Consider the following 23,099-nt stretch of genomic DNA (forward strand, 5'->3'; position numbering starts at 1 on the left):
ACATATAAATGATTAAAAAAAAAAAAAACTCTTTAAAAAATAAAAAAGAACACTGCATATTCTGAAAACACAGTCACATATCTGAAATCTACTTCAGGTCACGGTGTCAAAGAGTAAGAGACCAGAATGTTTGTTAGGGAACATCTAGTTCCATACCTGCATTCTAAAGACCTGAAAAGTGAGGCTCAAAAAATAATTTGCAAAATGTTAAAAGTTTTAGAAAAAAGAAACAGGAGACTAGCTTCCCAACACTGGCATAGGGAAGGATTGCTTAAACAAGACACATAAAGCACTAACCATAAAGAAAAAGACAGAAAAATTTAACTACATTAAAATTAAGAACTTGTTTATCAAAAGGTACCAAAAAAAAAAATAGTAAAAGAAGGCAAAGTATCTTAGAGAAGATATCTGCAACATAACCACAAAGCTTTAGTGTTTTGAATATGAAAAGGACTCTTAAAGTCAGTATGAGAAAGATAAACAACCCAATAGAAAATAGTAAAAGGAAATAAATATATCAGGAGAGAAACATAAATGGCCCATAAACATATGCAAAAATGTTTAACTTCATTAGTAATCAGAGAAATGCAAATTAATATCATCGTGAAATAAAATTTCACACACAATAGATTGGCAAAAAGAAAGAACTCAAACAATAGCAAGTGTTGAGAAAATATGAATCAATGGAAACTCATATATTGCTAGTGAGAATGCCCATTGGTACAACTACTCTGGGTAACAATTTTACCTCCTTTTGTAAAGATGCACATTCCAAGACCTATGATTACGTATGTGAGACTTCCTATATATACGGTTTTGTGTTTCTATGTATATGCAAATCCTACACACACACACACCCCACAAGAGAAATACCCTTTAATAAATACACACACACCAAAAGATACATATTGTTCTTAGCAGCACTGATCATACCAGGAAAATAAAAAATCCTGTGAACAACCCAAAGGCCCATCGACAGGAGAATGGATAAATTCTAGTAAACTCCCAAGGTGAAATATTATTCAGCAATGACAATGAATGAAGTATGCCTACATAAAACCTTAAAAAGAATCTTAGCAGGCCAGGCACGGTGGATCACACCTGTAATAATCTCAGCACTTTGGGAGGCCGAGGGAGGGCAGATCACTTGAGGCCAGGAGTTCAAGACCAGCCTGGCCATGGCAAGACCCCGTCTCCACTAAAATACAAAAATCAGCCAAGCATGGTGGCACATGCCTGTAGTCTCAGCTATTTGGGAGGCTGAGGCAGGAGAATCATTTGAACCCAGGAGGCAGAGGTTGCAGTGAGCCAAGATCGTACCACTGCACTCCAGCCTGAGAGACAGAGTAAGACTCTGTCTCAAAAAATAGAGAAGTATCAATCGTACTTAGCAATATAATATTGAGTAAAAAAAATACAAACCATTTTTATAAAGCTCAAAATAAGAAAGCTAAATATCTACGTTTGTATACATACATGTTAAAACTATACTTTAAAATAGAATGATTATTACAAAAATAAGGCTAATGGTTACAGGGTGGTGGGAAGGCAAGGAGATGAGATAGGGAAGTAGTACATAGGTAGAATTGTATTGCTAATGTTACAATTCTCAAGTTGGGTAGTGGGTATGCAGGGGTTTATTTTTTATTATGCATATATTTTATATCTATTCTATTTGCACAGAATATTACATTTTTAAATGACAGTTCTTTTAAAAGGAAGTGATTTTTCCAAGGCTATGCTGCTCATTAGTAGAGGCACCATAACAAAGAAGTTCCCACCCCCATACCTCAAAAAACTTCCACAATGTGAGGTACATATTAGGAAATAAACAGATACTTGTTAATGCACATTGAATTTCATGACTACTTAAAATCATCAATTTCAAACATGGATTCTATAAATCCATTAATAAGTCTTCTGATTTGATTACATATGATTTTATTTTGATTGCACTGCCTTCATTAGTATCTTTAATAAGTAATATGTCTGAATTTTTACAGGACTATTTTAATTGCACTGCCTGAAATTTCAAAACAGGGATATATGTTCTCCTGATACTTTTCACTGAGGTCTGGGGTCTAACCTAACAAATGATTATGACTTTTAAAATAGACTTTATTTACTGAAACTGCTCCCTTGCTAGGGCTCTCAGCCTTAGGTTGAATCACTGGCTGTAATAAACATGGCACCCAATTCAGCTCGACCAAATTACTACTTGTTCTCAAGTATATACAGATGAATTGTCTACTTATTGCCTCCTACTGTCTTCTAGCAGCTGTCACTCAGCCTGTCCAAGGACTGCCACTCTATCCAACATTCTGCAACTAATTAATTGTATTCATAAGTAGAGATGAGTAAGAGTGCTTTTGAAAAATAATGGCAGGTGACCACTGGCAAAGGCAGTGTTGATTCCCAGGAAGCTTGCCCATAATATTCCAGCATCAACAAAAATCCTCTCCTCCATTAGTGCTGTTAGCTAAAAGATTAATATAATTAGATTTGAGTTTAATTAATTCTAGAGCATAGTTACTAACCAAGGCATGGGTCTACATTCGATCCTCAATCATTCAGATCAATGTAAAACTAAACAGTATACCCACTATTAAAAACTCATAAACAGTGTTAGGCCTCTGAGCCCAAGCTACGCCATCATATCTGCCTGTGACCTGTAGGTATACATCCAGATGGCCTGAAGTAACTGAAGAATCACACAAGAAGTGAAATTTAAATGGCCTGTTCCTGCCTTAACTGATGATACTACCTTGTGAAATTCCTTCTCCTGGCTCATCCTGGCTCAAAAACTCCCCCACTGAGCACCTTGTGTCCCCCGCCCCTACCGGCCAGAGAACAACCCCCTTTGACTGTAATTTTCCTTTACCTACCCAAATCCTATAAAACAGTCCCACCCCTATCTCCCTTCGCTGACTCTTTTCGGACTCGGCCCGCCTGCACCCAGGTGAAATGAACAGCCTTGTTGCTCACACGAAGTCTGTTTTGTGGTCTCTTCACACGGACACGAGTAAAACAGTACTTCCTAAAATTCGTCATTGTTCCCATCCAAAGTATATAAAAGTCAGTTCAAACTCATTACCATTAAAGGGGAAACTGAAATTTGGGGTAGAATACCGTCAAATGTGCAATCAAGAGATGGAGACCCAAAGAGCAAAACAGATAAAAACCCAACAGAAAATAGTCAAAAGATTCGCTCACTCCTAGACTCTAGGCCTAAACACATAGTACAGAATTATAAAGCTGGGAAAGAACTTAGATACAAATCATCCCAGGAGCCCATGCAGTTCACAGATGAGGAAACTGAAGACAAGGGCAATAGAACTGAGCCTGGAATTCCGTATTTCTGAATTCTCAATTCACTGAATAATCTTGGAAAAGCCACTTACCCTCTCTCAGTCCATTTTCCCAGCTATAATGAAGATGTTGGACTACTAAATGGCCTCTAAGGTTCTTTAATAGTTCAAGGATTCACTGAGCCTTACAGACCATCTAGCAGCCCAAGCCCTTTATTTTACAGATGGGGGGTCTAGCAAACTACAATTATTTATAGTAGAGTCTGCCATTCCTGACCTATAGACACTTTAGATTTGTTCATTCATCTTCACATGATCCTAGGACCTAAATGTGACAGTTAATTTTATGTGTCAACTTGACTAGGCCACAGCATGCTCAGGTATTTCACCAAGCATTATTCTAGATGTGTCTGCCAAGGTGTTTCTGGATGAGATTAACATTTGAATCAGAAGACTGGGTAAAGCAGATTGCCCTCCATAATGTGGGTGGGCCTCATCAAATAAATCAGTGTAAGGCCTGAGTAGAACAAAAAGGCTGCCCTTCCCCTTCCCTTGACTAAGGAATAACTCCTCCTGCATTTTCCTGCCTTCAGAATTGAAAAGTGGCTCTTCCAGAGTCTTGAACCTATCAGTCTTCAGACTGGAACTTACGCCATCAGTTCTTCTGAGTCTCCAACTTGCGGACTGCAGATCTTGGGTCTTGTCAAGCTACATAAACCCATGAGCCAATTCCTTATGATAAATCACTTCTTGTATATATCCTATTGGTTCTGTTTCTCTGGAGAATCCTAATAACCAAATGTGTATAATAAACTAATGCTTATACAGCACTTAAAACAGTTCCTGGAACTTACCACTCTAGGTTTTGCTGTTATTATGATTAAAAGGCAAAGAAAAACAACTTATAACTATAACAATTCCATAAACCTGCAACATATCAATGAAATCATGGATCAGCAATTCAAGGCTCTGACTTAATTATTTCTGCACACAGATATCCTAACAAAACACAAATGCCTACACCGAAAGTAAAATTTTGAAAAAGATTTTTAAAAATTTCAAATCTCGACCCACATAAAATGAGATTAGCTCCATCTTTGTGCAATAAGGACTTAAATGAGACACTACTATCATTGCTGAATATCTGGTACCCCTTAAAGTTGCAATAAACTCACAAAAATAATAACATTAAAAGTACTTGCACCTCAATAAAGCTGTTTAAAAACAAATTTTGAGACAAGAATTTGAAAAACACATAGACAAAAAGTTATCAAAAGGACTTAAAAATTACACCGGGCATAGTGGCTCACACCTATAATCTCAGCACTTTGGGAGGCCAAGGCAGGAGGATCAAATGAGGCCAGGAGTTTCAGACCAGCCTGGTCAACACAGTGAAACCCCGACTCTACTAAAAATGCAAAATTTAGCCAGGCATGGTGGTGCACGTCTGTAATCCTAGCTACTCGGGAGGCTGAGGCACGAGAATAATTTGAACCCGGGAGGCAGAGTGTAACGTTACAGTGAGCCACTCCAGTCCAGCCTGTGTGACAGAGCAAGATTCTATCTCAAAAAAAAAAAAGAAAAAAGAAAAAAAGAAAAAAAATATTTGATTAATAAACACTTCATTTGGTATTTATACTGGAGTATTTTTTAATTGATATATAATAGTTGTACATATTTTAGGAGTACATTAAGTACTTTGAAAATATAATAGCAAATTGCTGAAGAAAATCAACGTTGTAAATGTGTATGAAACCATAGTGGGCCGGGCGCGGTGGCTCACGCTTGTAATCCCAGCACTTTGGGAGGCCGAGGTGGGTAAATCACTTGAGGTCAGGGGTTTGAGACCAGCCTGGCCAACACAGAGAAACTCCATCTTTATTAAAAATACAAAAATTAGCCAGCTGTGGTGGCTAATTTTTGCATTTTAATACAAAATTAACCTGTAATCCCAGCTACTCGGGAGGCTGAGGCAAGAGCATCGCTTGAACCCAGGAGGCAGAGGTTGCAGTGAGCTGAGATCACACCACTGCATTCCAGCCTGGGTGACAGAGCAAGACTCTGTCTTTAAAAAAAAAAAAAAAAAAAAAAGACTGGACATCACTTAGTCTTTGATCTCTCAGTCAAGCACTACAAGTCTATAATTATAAATGGGAAGTAAGATTAGAAATGCAAATAGAAATCGTATTTCATTTATTCAGCAAACATTTAATGAGCACATATTATGTCAGGCAGTGAAGCATTAGGGATATAGCAATGAGCAAAAATAGTCACAGGTCTTACCTTCATGGAGCATACTATATAGAGGAAATCTAGACACTAATTAAGTTACCAAATACAGTATGCAAATGTAAAGTCGACTACAAAAAGAATATGAAGGACAGGTTCATAGTAACATGAGAAACTGGCATTGTCTGAGGGAAGGATCAGGAATAGCTTCCTTAGGGAAGTGATGATTAAGCAGAGCTCTGAGAAATGAGTAAGAGTTGAGACAACTGACTACAGGAGAGAAGTGTACCAGGAATATACAGTATATACAACGGTCCTGTGGCAGATGGAACACAAAAAATGAGGAAGGTTTTTTGCAGAAATTTAAAAAAAAAAAAAATCCACCATAAAATCCATATGGAATCTTAAGGCACCCCAAATAGCCAAAACAATCTTGAAAAAGAGCAAAGTTGGGGGTCTCGCAACTCCTGATTTCAAAACATATTACAAAACAATATGTAATCAAAGTAATCAAAACCACGTGACACTGGCGTAAAGACAGACACACAGGCGAACAGAATAAAAATAAATATCCCAGAAGTAAACTCTCATGTACATGGTCAAATGATCTTTAACAAGAGTGCCAAAACCACTCAGTGGGGGAAAAGAGAGTCTTTTCTTTTTTTCTTACCCTGTCCTATGATGCTGGGAGAGTCTTCAAATAAATGGTGCTAGGAAAACTGGACATCAACATGCAAAAGAATGAAGTTGGACCCTTATCTTATACTACATACAAAAATTAACTCAAAATCGATTGAAGAACTACATGTAAGACTTATAAACTATCAACTAAACTTAAAAATATGCAACTCCTAGAAGAAAACAGAGGGGAAAAGACTCATGACATTTGGATTTGACAGTTATTTCATGGATATAACATAAAAAGCACAGGCAACGAAAGCATAAACAGACAAATGAGACTACATCAAATTTTAATACTTCTGTTCATCAAAGTAAGTAATCATCACAATGAAAAGGCAACCTATGGAATGTGGGAAAATATTTGTAAATCATATATTTCATAAGGAAATATTATCCAGAATATGTAAATAATTCCTACAACTGAGCAACAACAAAAAAGGAAACAACGCCCCCGCAACCAAAATGGGTAAAGGAATTAAGTAGACATTTCTCAAAAGATGACATACAAATGGCCAAAAAACATAGGAAATGATGCTCAACATCACTAATCATCCAAGAAATGCAAATCAAAATCACAGTAAGATGTAACCTCACACCCATTAAGACAGCTACTATAGGTCAGGCGTGGTGGCTCCCACTTGTAATCCCAGCACGTGGGAGGCCGAGGCAGGGGGAATCACATAAGGTCAGGAGTTCGAGACCAGCCTGGCCAACATGGTGAAACCCAGTCTCTACCAAAAAGACAAAAATTAGCTGGGCATGGTGGTACACGCCTATAATTCCAGCTACTCAGGAGGCTGAGGCAGGAGAATCACTTGAACCTGGGAAGCAGAGATTGCAGTGAGCAGAAATCGCACCACTGCACTTCAGCCTGGGCAGCAGAGCAAGGCTCTGCCTCAAAAAAAAAAAAAAAAAAAAAAAAAAGACAGTCACTATAAAAAATATAGCAATTGTTGGTGAGTATATGGAGAAACCAGAACCCTTAATGGGAATGTAAAATGATGTAGCCACTGTTGAAAACAGTACAGAAGTTCCTCAAAAAATTAAACACAGAATTACCATATGCACAGCAGTCTCATTTCTGGGTATATATCCAAAGAATTGAAAGCATAATCTCGAAGAGATATTTGCACACTGATGTTCATAGCAGCATTATTCACAATAGCCAAGAGGTGGAAGCAATCCAAATGACTATCTACACATGAATGGATAAACAAATATATATATACACAATGAAATATAATCCAATCTTTAAAACGAAGAAAATCAGGCCAGGCACGTGGCTCATGCCTGTAATCCCAGCACTTTGGGAGGCCAAGGCGGGAGGATCACCTGAAGTCAGAAGTTCCAGACCAGCCTGGCCAACATGGCAAAACCCTGTCTCTACTAAAAATACAAAAATTAGCCGGGCATGGTGGTGGGTAACTATAATCCCAGCTACTCGGGAGGCTGAGGCAGGAGAATTGCTTGAACCCGGGGCGGGGGCGGGGGCGGGGGTGGGGACAGAGGTTGCAGTGAGCCAAGACCACTCCACTTCACTCCAGCCTGGGCAACAGAGCGAAACCACTCCACTGCACTGCAGCCTGGGTGACAGAGCGAAACTCCATTTCAAAAAAAAAAAAGGGAAGAAAATCCTCTCACATGCTACAACACGGAGAATCCTGGAGGACATTATGCTAAGTGAAATATGCCAGTCACAAAAAGACAAATACCGCATGAAGTGGCGGAGCTGTTGTTTAATGGGTATGGAGTTTTAGTTTTGCAAGATGAAAAAGTTCTAGAGATCTGTTGCATACAATGTGAATACAATTTGCACTACTCTATGCTTTAAAAAAAGATGGTAAGTTTTATGTGTTTTCTTTACAATTAAAAATACTAGTTATTGGCCAGGTGCTGTGGCTCACACCTGTAATTCCAGCACTTTGGGAGGCTGAGGAGGGTGGATCACCTGAAGTTGGGAGTTCAAGACCAGCCTGGCCAACATGGCGAAACCGTCTCTACTAAAAATATTTTTAAAATTAGCCAGGCATGGTGGCGTGTGCCTGTAATTCCAGCTGCTCAGGAGGCTGAGGCATGAGAATAGCTTGAACCCGGGAGGCAGACATGGCAGTGAGCCGAGATCGCACCACTGCACTCCAGCCGGGGCGACAGAGCAAGACTCTGTCTCAAAAAAACACACATATGGCTGGGCGTAGTGGCTCTCGCCTGTAATCCCAGGAAAACCCCATCTCTACTAAAAATACAAAAATTAGCTGCGTGGTGGCAGGCACCTGTAATCCCAGCTACTCGGGAGGCTGAGAGAGGAGAATGGCTTGAACCCAGGAGGCGGAGGTTGCAGTGAGCAGAGATCGCAGCACTGCACTCAAACACACACACACACACACACACACACACACACACACACACACACACACTACTTATTTAAGTGAGGAAGAACTGAAGAAAGCAGTTTGGTAGTTCCTGAAAAGTTTAAACATACAATTACCATATGACCCAGCAATTCCACTAATATATACTCAAGTAAAAACATATTCATTTAAAAAGCAAAAAAATGTGCCATGCACAGTGGCTCACACCTGTAATTCCAGCACTTTGGGAGGCCAAGGTGGGTGGATCATCTAAGGCCAAGAGTTCAAGACAAGCCTGGCCAATATGGTGAAACCCCATATCTACTAAAAATACAAAACTAGCCGGGTGTGGTGGTGCATGCCTGTTGTCCCAGCTACTCAGAAGGCTGAGGCAGGAGAATTGCTTGAACCTGGGAGGCAGAGGCTGCAATGTGCCATGATGGCGCCACTGCACTCCAGCCTGGGTGACAGAGTGAGACTCTGTCTCAATAAAAAAATAAAAAATAAAGGACAAAAATGTTCAAAGAAGCATTTCTCACAAGAGTCAAAAAGTGCGAACAACCCAAATGTCCATCAGCTGAATAACATAAATAAAATGTGCTCTCTCCATAAAACGGAGTATTCTCTGCCTTCAAAAGGAATGAGTCCCGGCGCCGTGGCTCACGCCTATAATCCCAGCACTTTGGGAGGCCGAGCTGGGCGGATGACCTGAGGTCAGTTCAAGACCAGCCTAGCCAACATAGCAAAACCCCGTCTCTACTAAAAATACAAAAATTAGTCGAGTGTGGTGGTGCGTGCCTGTAGTCCAAGCTACTTTGGAGGTTGAGGCATGAGAATCGCTTGAACCCAGGAGGCATAGGTTGCAGTGAGCCGAGATCATACCACTGCGCTCCAGCCTGGGTGACAGAGACTCCACCTCAAAAAAAAAAAAAAAAAAAGAATGAAGTACTGATACTGATACATGCTACAACATGAACAAATCTTGAAAATATTACTATGCTAAACCAAAGAATTCAGTCACAAAGGAACACATATTGTATGATTCCACTGGCAATCCAGAGATAAGAAAGTAGATGGATGGTTGCCAAGGGCTGAAGGGTAGAGGACTGAGACTAAGAGCTAATGGATAGGGTTTCTTTTTGAGGTAGTGGAAATGTGCTGGAATTAGATAGCTGTGATAGTTACACAGCATAGGAAATTTAAATCCACTTAAGTGTATACTTTAAAGTGGTGAATTTTATGTTATGTGAATTATCTCAGTTTTTAAAAGTGAATGAAAAAAAGTGAAAGAGAGCAATACCAGCAAAGTATTTAACCAGAAATCAGTGGAAAGTCAATGAAGTGCTCCTGGTGTGCGTTTGTAAAAGATCCCCCTGGAGCTGTGTGGAAGACAGATAGGAGAGGGCAAAAGTGGATAATAAAATAATCGATTGCAAAGGTCCAGGTAAATGACAGCAGTAGCTTGAACTTGAATGGTGGTAGGTGTGGGCATGAAGAAAGGTGAATGGATGTGACAGCATTTTCAGAAATAGAACCTATTGGATTCTCTGACAAATGTGATGAAGGGAAAGGTTAGTATTAAGTATGACTGCTAGGTTTTTAGCTTGAGCTACTAGGTGGGGGATGGTGCCATTTACTGAACAGGGGAAAACTGGAGGAGGAACAAATACGAAAGTGGAGAGATGCTAATGACTCAGACGAGGATGGCAGTCATGATAAAGTGGCACTGACTGAGCATGGTGTCGTGATGAACTGGTTATGAGGGTGATATGTGTCCCCGCCCAAATCTCATCTTGAATTATAATCCCCATAATACCCACCTGTCAAGGGAACGACCAGGTGGAGGCAACTGAATCATGGGGGTGGTTTTCCCCATGTTCTCGTGATAGTGAGTGAGTCTCACGAGATCTGACGGTTTCATAAGGGGCTCTTTCCCCTTCACTCGGCACTTCTCCTTCCTGACACTTTGTGAAGAAGGTGTCTTGCTTCCTAATTGCCTTCTGCCATGATTGGAAGTTTCCTGAGGCCTCCCCAGCCATGTGGAACTGTGAGTCCATTAAACCTCTTTCCTTTATAAATTACCCAATCTCAGGCAGTTCTTTAAAGCAGTATGAAAACAGACTAATAATACAGAGGAATGAGATGCAATTCATGTTCTGGTAAGTCTGAATGATGCAGTCAGATCTGAAAGTCTATCAAAAGCCTTCTTATCTAATAGCAGTGAACTAGAAATGTGTTGGTAAGGAATGTGCTCCTGAAAAAAGGCCTAATCTCCAGCTTTTTAAATAAATGACCACTAGTACTCAAGAAAATGAACTGCCATCCTGTCTCCCATGTGTAGTAAAAGTTACCAGAAATGTGTACCCATAATTTAAGCAGGGTAACTAAGTAAGCAGTCCTATAATAATATATGAAGTAGTGTCATGATATATTACCCCAAATATATATTTCATCCTGGTCTCTGCCTTACTGTCCCTGCACCAAATCAGGCTGGGCACGGCAGCTCACGCCAGTAATCCCAGCACTTTAGGAGGCTGAGTCAGGTGGATTACTTGAGGTCAGGAGTTCAAGACCAGCCTGGCCAACACGGTGAAACCCTGTCTCTCCTAAAAATACAAAAATTAGCCAGGTGTGGTGGCACACGCCTGTAGTCTCAGCTACTCAGGAGGCTGAGGCAGGAGAATCACTTGAACCCGGGAGGCGGAGGTTGCAGTGAGCCGAGATTGTGCCACTGCACTCCAGCCTGGGCAACAGTATATATATATATATATATATATATATATAATGACATAAATTTACTGGAGTCATAGGTTTCAGAAAAGAGCATCTATGTATGGGAATATTCCTATAGCTATTGTTGTGGAGACCTAAAGCCACCTGACACCTGTTTTTAGCATCTCCTTTTTTAAAATCAAAATTACTACAGCAAACGTAAGGCATTGAAGATCAAGGTTTTGGTCTTTCTGCTGTGTCATGGACAGGATGTTTGTGTTCCCCTAAAATTCTTATGTGGAAATCCTAACTCCCAAGGTGACAGTACTAGGAGGTGAGGCATCTGACAGGTGATTAGGCCATGAAGGTGGAACCCTCATAAATGGGATCAGTGCCCTAGAGAGCTCATTTCACTCTTTTTCTGCCATGTGAAGATACAATAAGTCACCAGTCTGCAACGTGAAGCCCCCTCACTAGTACCCAACCATGCTGGCATCCTGATCTTGGGATTCCAAGTTCCAGGATTGTGAGAAATAAATTTCTGTTGTGTTATATTTTTTTTTTTTTTTTTTTTTTTTTTGAGGCAGAGTCTGTCTTAACCAGGTGAGTGCAGTGGTGCCATCTCTGTTGTGCCCCACCTGTTATACTTTTTTATAACAGCTCAAACTCATTTGGGGTTGGCATGTATGCTCTCTAAATTGACTGGTTCCCATGCTTTAAGTGCAAACAGTGACCCTGCACCATTGCTCAGGTAATTGCCTCCTCCTGTAATGAGACTGCCCATCCCTAAAATCTCAGAACCTTCAGCCCTTTGGGTCCCCAAAGGCCCAGTTGACAGGCTACTTCCTCCAGAAAGCTCTCCCCAAGAAATAAAGCCAGAGAGCCAGTGCCTCCTTCTGAATGCCTACTGCACTTACTGTGTATGTCCTTCAAAAGGATGGCTCTGGTGACCTACTGGCCTTGTGTGGAGGATGGTCCTGTGTGCTGGTCTTCTCTCTCTTCTACCAAACTGCAGGCTACTGGTGAGCAGGGTTGTACCTTACACACCTCTACAGCACCAAATAGGGAATGAGTGTTCCAAGAAAGCTGTGATTCACATGAATGTTTTCAGAAAAGAAGCCAGAGTAAATTGTGCACTATACTATAGATCCCTTAATCCACATTACTGCAAAATACATTAATTGTGAAGCTTAAAGAACGTCCCCACTGCTTACACAACAGGTGTAGCTTACATAATCTGCTCTACCCAGCTGTTACTTACTTGTGGCAATTCCCTCCTGGCTTCTACTCCCTGTCGATATGTGGGATTACTGCACAATCCAGTATGATTTCCTCATTCCTTGCTCCAATCATAAAAAAATTTGTTAATTTTCCTTTATAACAGTAAAAATGGTTGAAACCCCAAATAACCAGAGATATCCCTAGAGTTTTCCATGACTATAAAACTCAAAAGACAATCCAGGATATAAACCAATATTTGTAAATATTGCCATAAAATTCATTGCTCAGAAATTTTTTTTTCTTTTGGTGTTTTGTTTTGTTTTTTTTCCTATATAGTCTTCTTTGACAAAATACTGCAGTATTCCCACTGTTTGGAAATTGTGTTACCCAAAAGGTATAGAATGGGATGAAGCGATGATGAAATGAGTGTTAGGACTATGAGCAAATGAATGGGAGCAGTAACAAAAGTCCAAAAGTCAGGAAAAATGAAAATCCACGAACTTGGCGATGCTCCAGAGAGGAAACCAGCAAGTGTTGACGCTAAACTGGCAGAAACATCAATACTTCCTGGCTCCCCCACTGGGTGCATCAATTTACCACCGGCAGGCTGCTCTTCTGCTTCAAGTGACAAACAGTAAGTGCTTTCAATGACAGTATGAAAAGGAATGACCCATAATCTAGAAGCATGGCTATGGGCAGCAATGAAAAGATGTGATTGCTGGGAGTCTGTCTCAGCTGTACTGCTGATTAGCTTAATGATCTTGGACAAGTCATTTCCTTTCACTGAAAAAATACCAGTGTTTCACAGTATTTGCGTGATGGAAAGAGTTAACATAGCAGGCCTGACACTGCTATTCTTAGTAAGGCCTGTTTGCAAGGTTGGTCCCTGGCTGGTGTCTGGGGACTCGGATTTTGGGAGGGTTTCCATCACCCTGATTGATAAGAGTGGCTCACTCTGCTTAAGCTACGTAAACAATAGGGTTTAACACTGAATACCTGCTTTCCTCTTTGGGGTCTGGAATTTTGCTGTGTACCAGGTGGAGGGCGCCTGTGTGACCAGCTCCCAGTAAAAACCCTGGGTACTGAATCTCTAATAAGCTTCCCTAGTAGACATTTCACACAAGTTGTCAAAACTCGTTTGCTAGAGGAATTAAGCATGACCTGTGTGATTTCAGTGAAAGAGGACTGGAAGCTTGCACATGGTTTCCTCCAGACTTGGCCCCAATGAGCCTTTTTCCGTTACTGACTTTGCTCTGTATCCTTTTGCTATAACAAATCACATCCCCAAGCGTGTCTATGTACTGAGTTCTGCCAGTGAATCAACAAACCTAGGCCAGTTTTGAGGACCTCTGTCACAATTGGTATAGTGTTGAATAGTCTACCAAACATTTTTTTCAACAGTCTTGTGAAATAGGTATTATTATTCCCATTCTATCGATGAAGAAACTGAAGTTCAAAAAGGTGAACAGAGTGTGAGCCCAGAAAATAAATATTTCCGTGTTTACTATATTATATATGGCTGTTCTCAAATTTTAGTGAACCTAAGAACCACTTGGAATGCTTGTTAAAAACACAGTTTCTTGGGGTCTATCACCCAAGACTTGGATTCAGTAAGTTCAAGGCCCAGGAATCTGTATTTATAGTAAGCATACAGGATTATTATTATTTGAGATGGAGTTTTGCTCTTGTTGCCCAGGCTGGAGTACAATGGCACGATCTCGGCTCAGTGCAACCTCTGCCTCCCAGGTTCAAGCGATTCTCCCGCCTCAGCCTCTCAAGTAGCTGGGATTACAGGCCTGCGCTACCACTCCTGGCTAATTTTGTAGCCCAGTCTGAAATGCATAAGCTTCTTGGTGGCTGCTTCCTAAACTGATCATTTGTCATCTGTTATTACTGACTCAGATTGTGTTACCAATTCAGCTCAAAACAAACAAGTATTAATTGAACATCTACTGTTTACCTGATGCTGTGCTAACTGCAAGATCATTTTCAAGAACACTTCTGATTTTTCCAATACCTTGGTAAAGAGAAAGGGACTAGGAAAACATTGCCACATTAATACTTTATGACAACATATAATAGAGACGCCTAAAAAACAAATGATGATATCTGCTTGAACAGCAATATCACCAACATCACCAATCCTCCCATATTTCATTAAATACATATGGCACAAGAAATCAATGATTTCTACTTCACAAATACAGGTTAACCTTCTAAATCTGGAAATCCACGGTCCATTATCATTTATAAATCACATCTTCTATTATCAAGAAGTCAGCCAAACCAGTAATCCGTCCATACACTGCAATAATTGAGGGGCTGTCTGCCAATGTGCGGGCATAGGGCATCCTGTGCCCATATCTGCAGTGCTGAACACTCATTCATCATTAAGCTGCAGCAGCGTTAACATATGCTGCAGTTGTGCCAATATGTTTGTTTTACAATCACCGCTAATCTACCCTTATACCAGGCCAAGAAGGTAAATGTTAAGTGAAAGGAAATAAACTCAAGAGCCAGCACCTAATTCACTTGTGGAAGCCCAGAACCTCCCTCCACCTAACCAGAAAAACTCTCCCAGTCTCAAGGGTTCCAGATGTAAAAGGTTCATCTGTATAAAGCACTACAGATGTACAGGAAATTCCACCACCTTGAAGAAAAAGATAGTATATTTTTTTGTATCCCATGCATTCACCCTCTTTGAGAGAACTGAACAACCATGTTAGACAAGCAATGAGCCTTGATGATTTTTTCCATCACTCAACAAACCAGTATTTGATTTCACTCAGTGGGCTAGTTCTTCGCATATCATGCAGACACAGCGAGGTTAGTTACGGTTCTTTCAGGGTCCACTGGCCATCCTTTACCTCCTAGAACCCACTGCTCAGCAGGTGGTAAACTGGCAGCTTTTTTGAGAAAACAAGCTCTTTTGGACAGTTGCATCAATATAAAAATGGCCAGCTTCACCTGCCCAAATCTCAATTCAACTAAAAGTTAATTAGGAACACTGGAAACTACCTGGTATATAGGCACTCAATATTACTCACTAAATGGCTGAATTATTAGTAATAAGCATAAACAAAAGGAACAAAGAGTAAACACTTATAGAAAGTATTCAGGACATATTCCGAGTTTTATGTTGCTTAGTCAGTAAAAGGTAGATCAGGAAAAAAGACAAAACCTGCTTTCACTTGTGTAAAGATTTATTTCAAGTTATAGTGGTTCATTTCTAAATAAGTTTCCCACCTGGCGCAGGGTCAGCCTAGCATCTATTTGCAAAAGAGCAGTTTGCCATGCATAGGTCAGATGAAAGGAGACAAATGCAAGAAACTCCTTTTTAACTGACATCCAAACAACCAGAAAATAACTGATATTGTACAATCTATTTTTGGTAGAAAGAAAAATGACAAATATGTAATAGTAACTTATTCATAAAGATCAAATTTCATGGTATGTCACAAATGTATTCGATGCAATGCAGTTACCATGCCCTCTATATCTATAGTTGTGTATGTAATGATAATTACAGCTCAAGACAGGAACCTTGTCTGTCTTGCTCATCTACGCCCCCAGGATTGACTACAGTGCCCAGCACATAGTAGGTGCTCAGTGAATATTTGCTGAATGAAATAATTGCTCTGCAAAACCATACAATGCCTTAATCATCTAAGAAAGAGGCCGGACATGCTGGCTCTTGCCTGTAATTCCAGCACTTTGGGAGGCCGAGGTGGGGAAATCGCCTGAGGTCAAGAGCTCGAGACTAGCCTGGCCAACATGGTGAAACCCCGTTTCTACTAAAAAATACAAAAAATTAGCCAGGTGTGGTGGCAGGCGCCTGTAATCCCAGCTACTAGGGGGGCTGAGGCAGGAAAATCACTTGAACCTGGGAGGCGGAGGTTGCAGTGAGCCGAGATCGTGCCATTGCACTCCAGCCTGGATGACAACAGTAAGACTCTGTCTCAAAAAAATAATAATAAAAATAAATAAAAGAAGGGGATATTTTGTGGCCGGGCTCATGCAGATGGCAGATTCTGGGACTTCTCGGCCTCTATAATTGCATGATCCAATTCCCATAATAAATCTCAAAAGGAAAAAAAGAAAGATTATACTATGGTCAGTATAGCTTTCGGCATTAGATGTATTTATTCTAATTCTTAGAATACTAGTAATGTATACGGTATACTCCAATTAACAAGAACTCATTCTTCACTCATTCTGCATATGAGCGGGTTTACAATAATCACTATTTATAAGTAAAGGTTATTATTTATGGGATACATACAAAAGTTGTTCTTTCAAAAAATATTTTACTGAACACCTACTAGGGACCAGGCACTGTGCTAGGAGCAAAGAACACACTGTGAACTGTCCCTGTCTAGGACAGCCTTTCTCAATTAGGGTTCCTTAACTCCAGCTGCACAGGAAAATGTTAATTTATTACTAACAAGGCATGTCCTAGGGCATCAGTGCCAATTCTCTCCATGTTGAGAAAGACTAGTCTAGGGAGCCATACAAGCTAAAAGGCAATTATAACACAATATGATAAAAAAAAAAAAAAAGTTACTTTTAAGTATGGTCAAGTTCAACTGCTAAACCTAGACCTTTGTGAACAGCCATGAGGGAGCCAAGATACACAGACCATTTGTAATAGTTGTGCAAATGTAAAAATATTGCAATACATACATACAGATATATTTCTAAACACAGTAAAATAAAATCAATATTTTCCCGCTCGTCAATGTCAGGCCAGGGTTATTAGTAAAGTGAAACAGAAAAAAAAAATGTTTAATTACTCTGATGATTTAAAGGGGAAACTAAAAACCTTCTTGCTCCTGGGGAAAAAAAAAGAAGCAATTACCTGAACTATTTTCTTAATTGCTTCCATATATTGCTTCATTAGACTAGCCTTGCCTTGGACTCAAAGCAATAAATTAGCTATCTATTTCATTAATTCTTATTTTGTATTTTTTAGTCTTATTTTAAATTTCCATTCTTCCTTATGCAGTCTAATTTCTTTCTAGTCCTGGGCATTTTCTGTGTGATATGATTATATGCTACATGCTTTATGAAACCAAAGCAGTTTAAGGGCTTCTAGAATCAGAGATTTAAATGTACTCCAGTATTTCACACTCACAATTAAGCTTTCATGTATCAAAGGTCTAGAAATGCATACCTGTTAACTATCACTCTCTGACAAGCTAAACTGACAGCATCCTCTTGACCAAGTCCCCAACCTACTTTATCAAGAAATCTCTTATTTTGAATCTTTAGTATAAAATAATTTAATAAGCCAAAAAGAGGGGGGAATTGTTTTTAGACTTTCAATACATCTTTAAATACCCAAGAGACCATGTTACTATAGTCACTAGGAATTGCATTAAGAATAAAACAAGACAGGATAACATAAAAGTCCATGACCCTTAAATCTCAACTAGTCCAGACTTTTGATTAAATATGCCTTTGAAGAAAATAAATTGTACAGACAGAGCTATTATTACTTATTTACTGTATTTATGGAGATGTTGACTTGAGAACAGGTGGTGCTTTTATTGCACTCAGAGACATCCAACTCTTAAATCCTTTAGAACACCCTCTACATGCCTCAACCCTAAAATGCTATACACCAAATCTACCAATTTCTTTCCACCTCAAAACTGTCAAAAGGAAAGTCATAATTCATCAGAAAGAAAGGAACACAGTTATTAATGGCAAAGAAGTCAAGACCATGTATTTAAAAAATACAATGAATCACTATTTTCTTTTAGCTTGAAATTGGAGAACTCGAAAAATAAATGGCATTTCAAAAATGATTCAGCAAACACAACTGAGCTATAGAAGATGATGCTTGTAAGAATCCTAAGGGATTCTTCCACTTCAGGTTTAAAATATAAAGGAAGCACTTCTCTAATATGTAGTCTAGTTTTCAATAACCAACAACTACAATCAACACCACTGTAATTTATTTCACAATCAAAACCAGTTTCAGACACGTACAGGTACACTAAAAAAACACAACTCATTTTGAAAGGAATTCATAGCTCTATTTCTAAAATATTAAAACAACCATAAGACAACTCACAACCTTGACTACATCCATGCTGCTGTGAAAGTCTCAAAGTTCCACCCAAATCTTTAATTCTAGTCTTCTAGTAATTCAAATGGAAGTACCCCTCAAAGAATTTGTCAGGCAAAAGATGAGAACAGCATATGGTTTATTGATCTAAGTGATGGAAAAATTGCCCCCCTCCCCCAAATTCTGAAGCCGTTTTTTAGCAATGAGTATTTGATAGTAATTTTCACATTCAGTCCAACGGTATGCAGATTAATTCCTTGCCCTGGGCCTAGGGCTCAGAAACAACTCCTAAGAACCTTCCAGCTTACTGCACTGGTACAAATTCCCGATACTTACCACAGTCATGGCTGCGCAGGAAAATATGAACAGCTGAACATTCCAGCTGCAACAATAAGGTCAAAGCTCATTTCAGTATTAGCAAAAGTGATTCTCTGCTGAGATCTTGGTCGGGGATGCAAAGTACTAGCCTCAAACCTGCAGGCTGGCACCTCAACAACTGCTGCAAATTCTACTGCATGCCCTGGCTTCCTGGGCCAGCACTGCTTAATTACTAGACTCTGATACGATGCAGATCACTTTTCGCAAAAGGGAAGCAAATGGGCTTTTAGACCAATACTTGAGTTGTTCGGTTTCAAATGTTCAAATCCTTAAAAAAAAAGATTTCAACAACTTAAGTTTAATGATTTTATTATGATTCAGAGCCCAGTTGTTTTCCACCATAAGAGTGCCATGTGAAAAGATGATCCTTTTCCTAAATACAATTAGCTTTCATTGCCACCTTTCCCTTTTTGTCACCCCCACACAACACTCCAAGATCACAAGAATCTATGTGAAACAGAGCTATTAAGAACAATACCCGTTTGCATTCTCAGGCTAAATGTGAGAAACCAATTTTAGTCACTTGCTTCAGCAAAGCTATCAGTACAAGCCATCACCTACGGATTTCAAGATGATTGATATGTACAACCTCTACTGCTCTATGCCACAGGTAATAATCTGTTCCAATTTCATACTGCATGTTTCTGGATGAGGTCAACATTTAGAAAACCATTAACATAGCACTATTCTAAAAAGGGATGTACAAGTATTACTTTTAGCCAGTGTACATTTGTGAAAGTTTCAAATGAAGGAAAAATGAGAGCAAATATATCCGATGTATGAAAAATGTTAGCAACGCTTTCGTTAGGAATAATTACATGAATAAAACCAAATCGACATGTTCTCAAAAGATGTATTTTAAGGCAGGTAGAGGAAAGCACTCAGCATTCAACCCTTTTTCCTAACTACAGAAAAATCAAAATTTGCAGATGAACCCTTTCTCTCACATCATTGGCAGAAATAAAATCCTATTCCCGCCACCTCCTCTTGCAATTAAGGAAGTTGCTACAAATAGCAGCACAGAACGTAAATGGTCCTGTTTTGCTCCATTCCTAATGTACCCTCTAGGAGTAAACAGGTTACTCAAAAAAGTCAGTAGCCAGAAAGCGATTTTCCCTATGGCAAACTCCCATGAAAATGAAATTCTCTTTTCTGGGGATTTGGAAGGGGTAAACGTGGACGGAGGAGTCCAGTCACAGCCCGCCTTCTCCCATGGGTTCAAGGTCTGGAGTGCTCAGTCCTCCGCGAGGCTTCAGACCAGCGACCGGCAGCACGGGCAGTGCCGGCGCAGCCTCCTCGCCGCTGCACATCCACCCGGCCCACCCTGACAATCACGCTCGCCTTTCAAACACCCTAAAGGTGAGCTTTGTAGGCTGGGTCTCCAAAGTTTGCCCGGCCTCCGGTCAGCAGGTGCCCGCTGGCTGAGCCCTAGGCAAGGCTGAGTCTTGCCCTAGCCTCCGGCTCCCTCAGCCCCCAGCTCTTCTTTTGGGCCACGGTGACAGGTCTAGGTTTACCTCCATGTGCTCGTGGCAGAGGAAACAAAAGAAAGCAACCTCCCTGAGAATAAAACGCCATCTTCGACTAATTGGCAAACTGAGGGGTCCCCGGGTCCGTCCCCCCACGAGTCTCCCCCACCACCCAGCCGGAAGGCGGCCCCCAGTTTCAGGCAGAGTTTGTAACAGCTCCGGGAAGCCCTGGTCGAATTGTCCTGGGGGCGAGGGTGGGATACCCCGAGAGCCCTACCTGCCTCCCCTCCCCGGCCGCCTGGGCACCGTGTTTCGGTGAAAAGGAAGAAGAGGGGTGGTGGTGTCTCACAGAGATGTAACTGCCCCCTCAGAAAATTGTTGAGGGACCCGGCGAGAGGCTGGCGAGCAAGCAAACCGGCACGCGCGGAGCCGCAGCGAGTGTACTTACAAAACGATTCAAGCTCCGGCGGAACATCGCGTCGAAGGCTGCCGGGCGCTGAGCTGGGCTCTACCGGGCTGTCTGGGAAGGCGCCGTCCACAAAACACACTGCGGCGTTGGCTGGCGGCGCCAAGCGGAGCAGCGAGGCGGGCGGCCGGGCCACCCGCTCGCCGCCTGCCCCTCCTCGGCTCTCCGCGCTCCCCCGCCCCCCAGCCGCCCGCAGCCTAGCCAACGCCCCGCCTCACTCGCGGCCCGCCCCCAGCCTGCCTGACCCGGGGGCGGCGGCCCCGCGGATCGCCCTTATCTGGCCCCGGCACCGCCGGCCGGCAGCTCCCGCAGCACCCACTGAGAAGGCGAGCCCGCCGCGCTGGGGAAGGATGGCGGAGGAGCGCGAGGCTCCTCCTGTGGGGAGGGGGCGCCCCCGTCTCTCCGCCAGCGCCGGGCTCGGCACCCCGCGGGATGCACGCTTCCCCGACGCGGCACCACCGCCCGCCTCCTCGCTGGACTCCGCGGCCGCCCCCCTCGGGGCACGGGGAACCCTCCCGAGGCACTCCGCGCCTCAGCCCGACACTACTCCCCTGTCTCTGTCGGGAGCCACAGCCTCCCTTGCCCCGGCCCTAACTCGTCCGCCGTGCCGCGCGCGCCGCGCCGCGCCGTTTAGCTCGCAGCCCCTCCTCGGTCCGCGGCTGCCGCGCCGCCCCGCGCTCTCGTCCCGCACTCGGGCTAGGGAGCCTGGGTACAGCCAACCGGCCCGCCCTGAGCCAGCCGACGGCCAGGCTCCCCCTTCCGGGCGTGGTGGAGCCGGGCTCTGAGGCAGGACACCGTGGGGACCCCAGCGCGGGAGGGGCGGGGCGGGGTGCGAGGGGGGACTAGTTCTGAAAGCCCACCCTCCTCATCTGCACGGACGAGGGTTCCCCCTCGACCCTCGCTCCGCTGTACTCCCACCTACGCGGCTTTCCCTCCTCTCGGTCTTTCTCTCGTCCTGCCTGCCCACCTAAGCCTTCTTACTTCCACTTTCTCTGAGGTTGTAAAGTCAGGCTTTGTGTCGTTTCTGCTGCGCAGCAGGGCGGGATTTCCCTGACCCCCACCCCCCCCCACCCCAGGCCCCTCCCGCTCACCCCCTCCCCCGCCTTGCTCCCGGGGCAGCCTGGGAGTTGTAGTCCAACCGTCCCCCTACTCCGCCTGGTACCGCGGGCTGGGAGCTCCCCCACACGCTAGTCCCGGGTTTGCCCAGAGGGTTGAAGAAGGAAGCGCGGGCTGAACAGCGGGTTCTCCACGCTGGCCGGCTGGGTGTGGAGGCCGGGCGCACTCGGTAGCTTCCTAGCGGTGGGACATGTGAGAAGGATAAATTAGGCAAAGCTCCGAATCCTGGGAGCTCTCCCGGGAACGCAAAATGTGCGCATCAGGAAACCTTCTACACCCTCGGCCCCCAGCTTAGAGCTGGAATTTGCGAAACTTTAAAAATTACAAAAGAAAAGCGAGTCCGGAATTGCCACGAGGCTGGGCATCCCTCCCAACTACCACAACCCCACCCCTTTTCACCGCCCCTTAAGGCGGGGCCCAAGGCTGTTGGAGAAGAACTTGCAGATTCTTCTATAAAAGTCAAAAAGAAATAAGTAAAGGGAGTTCAGAGACTCTTACACGAGTCTTCCGCCTCGCCACATTCTCCTGCCAGTCTAGAGCTGGGGACAGGGCCCAGCCACACCACAGGCCTTCTCAAAGGTCGCGAAAGGCCTTTACTACTAGGCATAGGCGCTTCTCCTTTACCCTCCGGAGTTTGGATTCATTTCAACAAACCTTTACTGGGAATTTTCTTTGTACCAGGCAGTGTGCCAGGGCTGGACACAGCGATTTCTTAAAAGACCTCCCCAACAGGGTGGTAGCAATCTGGTTGGGGGATACAAACAAGCGAAAATGCCACGTTAGAATTTAATAATAGCTAGAGTTCAAAGTGCTAGAGAAATAGGGGAGAGCGACGTTGCATCTGAAAAGAGGGTCTGGGAAGTTTTCCTAAAAGCTCTGGAGATTAAACTAGCCCTTGAAACGTGGGAAGGCTTTAGAGGGACCTGACTGAGCCCAAGGGGACAAAGTCCAGGGTAGAAGGAGAGGTCAGTGAAAAAGCGCAGGACAAACTAGGAAAGAGATCACGCCGTAGTGGCAGACGCCCAGGGCGTGTAGGTAAGGGCGGCTCGAACGAAAGCTAAAATCTAAAATTCTTCAAAAACATGTTACGAAGTTTGAACT

The 23,099-nt window shown here is 42.6% G+C and overlaps 1 protein-coding gene across 5 annotated transcripts in view; it reads right to left on the reverse strand.

Moving 5' to 3' along the window:
• The window catches only part of ATP11C (ATPase phospholipid transporting 11C), a 207,566-nt gene extending 185,664 nt beyond the window's left edge, over positions 1–21,902 (reverse strand). For 3 of the 5 annotated variants that reach the window (XM_058441670.1, XM_058441668.1, XM_058441671.1), the window contains exons 1-2: positions 21,864–21,877; positions 20,865–20,936 (exon numbers count right to left, since the gene is read on the reverse strand). In XM_058441670.1, coding sequence (XP_058297653.1) covers positions 20,865–20,891 — 27 coding nt within the window. In that variant the 5' untranslated portion in view covers positions 20,892–20,936; positions 21,864–21,877. Of the gene's footprint in view, positions 1–20,864 lie in introns of all 5 variants that reach the window. The other 2 variants (XM_032757742.2, XM_058441669.1) reach the window with 1 other exon arrangement.
• Between the last annotated feature and the right edge of the window lie 1,197 nt (positions 21,903–23,099).

The sequence above is a fragment of the Hylobates moloch genome, unplaced genomic scaffold (genome assembly GCF_009828535.3).
Source record: "Hylobates moloch isolate HMO894 unplaced genomic scaffold, HMol_V3 SCAFFOLD_7, whole genome shotgun sequence".
In the NCBI taxonomy this organism is placed as follows: Eukaryota; Metazoa; Chordata; class Mammalia; order Primates; family Hylobatidae; genus Hylobates; species Hylobates moloch.